General features: G+C 38.4%; 1 protein-coding gene across 1 annotated transcript in view; it reads left to right on the forward strand.

Moving 5' to 3' along the window:
* The window catches only part of opn5 (opsin 5), a gene marked incomplete at its 5' end in the record, with an annotated part of 34,219 nt that overhangs the window by 24,265 nt on the left and 7,823 nt on the right, over positions 1–2,131 (forward strand). Inside the window, 2 exon segments of the mRNA XM_017439368.3 lie at positions 938–1,272; positions 1,401–1,642. Coding sequence (XP_017294857.2) covers positions 938–1,272; positions 1,401–1,642 — 577 coding nt within the window.

Raw genomic sequence — 2,131 nt, forward strand, 5'->3', positions numbered from 1 at the left:
AGTTCTTCCAAGAGAACAACATCACTCTTTTGGACCATCCTGCATGTTCCCCGGATCTAAACCCAATTGAGAACATTTGGGGATGGATGGCAAGGGAAGTTTACAAAACTGACATTAGTTCCAGACAGTGGATGCCCTTCGTGAAGCCATCTTCAACACTTGAAGCAACGTTCCCACTAGCCTCCTGAAAACACTGGCATCAAGCATGCCTAAACGATTGTTTGAAGTCATCAACAAGAATGGTGGAGCTACTCATTACTGAGTCCTTTTTTTTGACACTTTGATTTCTGTTTTGGGGGGTTTTCGTTTTTTTTTTTAGCTATGGTCTTAAACTTTTGATCAGCTGCAAAAATCATGTTTGAGTGAAATGCAGTTTTCAATTAATTCCCCACTCAAAACTTTGTCTCTTACGCTGAGTTCTTCTTTTAACATTGTGAAGCTCTACTTAGAACCTTCTTAAGATCCAATAGTGCAAAATGCAAATTTTTGCAATTTTTTGACTGGTCTTAAGATTTTGATCAGGAGTGTATAAGATCACCTTGTTAGCATAACACCAGACTGTTGGAACTCGAAGTACAACTTCAACTCCAACACTTGTTGTAGAAGGTTTTTTTTAAATAACCAGTTGATTTTAGCTTCAGCTAACAGACAGCATTAGTCTCCAAAGAACACAAGTAATGGCAATGCTAATTCAAAGTCATTATCTAATTCTTTACTTTAACAACAGAAAATTGCTTTAAAACCTCTTACTGCCAATCATGTTCAGCAGTTGACAATGAAATTGCTAAATGCAGGCAGCTAGACCAAACCTAATTGTCTTTGTCTTAAAAAATTTGAATGCTTAAACTGAAGACAACTCTGATTTTGAGTATCACATATTTATAGTAAGTGTTTTTGCAGTTTTTTTAATCAGCTTTTTTTTCTATTTTACTCCCAGGCACATGGTTGAAACGCCATCACACCTTCATATGCCTGGCCTTTGTTTGGGCGTATTCAATCTTTTGGGCCACTATGCCTCTGGTTGGCTGGGGGAACTATGCCCCGGAGCCATTTGGGACCTCTTGCACTCTGGACTGGTGGCTTGCACAAGCTACTGTTTCCGGCCAAAGCTTTGTGATGGCCATGCTTTTCTTCTGTCTTATTCTCCCTGCTGGAATCATTGTTTTCTCCTATGTCATGATCATTTACAAGGTCAAGTCTTCCTCTAAGGAAGTTTCACACTATGATGCCCGCATCAAAAACAACCACAACCTTGAGATCAAACTGACAAAGGTGAGTTAGACAATGGAGATCAGTTGGGGAAAGTTTAATTACTGTAGACACTGAAAAAAAAAACAATCCAGAAGTGCTCATAAAAAAGATGGCAATCTGTTATCTGATTGTTTTCTATGGTCTCCCAGGTAGCAATGCTCATCTGTGCAGGGTTCTTGACAGCTTGGATCCCTTATGCAGTGGTTTCGGTTGTGTCAGCATTCGGTGAGCCGGACTCAGTCCCCATCCCCGTGTCTGTTGTTCCTACATTGTTGGCCAAGTCCTCAGCGATGTACAACCCCATCATCTACCAGCTTGTGGGTCTGAAATGCCCATTTTCATCCAGCTGTTGCAAGGTCATGAAGAAACAAAAGCATTTTCGACAGACAAGGTAACTTGTGTGTGTTGGTTAGCTATTTCCAAAAAATGAAGATATCTGCTAAAACAAATTGAAATTAGGCTAGAAGATTTCCTACATTACTCAGCCCATTTCTGACTTTATTATGTAACTTTTAGGTTCAGCTCTCTATGTCATGGTTTTTGGTGTTTGTGTAAACTTCTGTTTTGTTTCTGGTTTTCTGTTAGTTTCTGTGTTCATGCCCTGTCACTCTCCACCTCCCCAGTACTTTTCCTGTTATGTCTGCCACGCCCATCTCCACCTGCTTGTAATTACAGGTGCTGGTCATAAAATTAGAATATCATGAAAAAGTAGATTGATTTCAGTAATTGCATTTAAAAAGTGAAACTTGTATATTATATTTATACATTACATACAAACTCATATATTTCAAATGTTTATTTCGTTTAATTTTGATGATTACAAATGACAACAAATGAAAATCTCAAATTCATCATATCAGAAAATTAGAATCTTGTGAAA

This window comes from Kryptolebias marmoratus, linkage group LG19 (genome assembly GCF_001649575.2).
Source record: "Kryptolebias marmoratus isolate JLee-2015 linkage group LG19, ASM164957v2, whole genome shotgun sequence".
Lineage (NCBI taxonomy): Eukaryota > Metazoa > Chordata > Actinopteri > Cyprinodontiformes > Rivulidae > Kryptolebias > Kryptolebias marmoratus.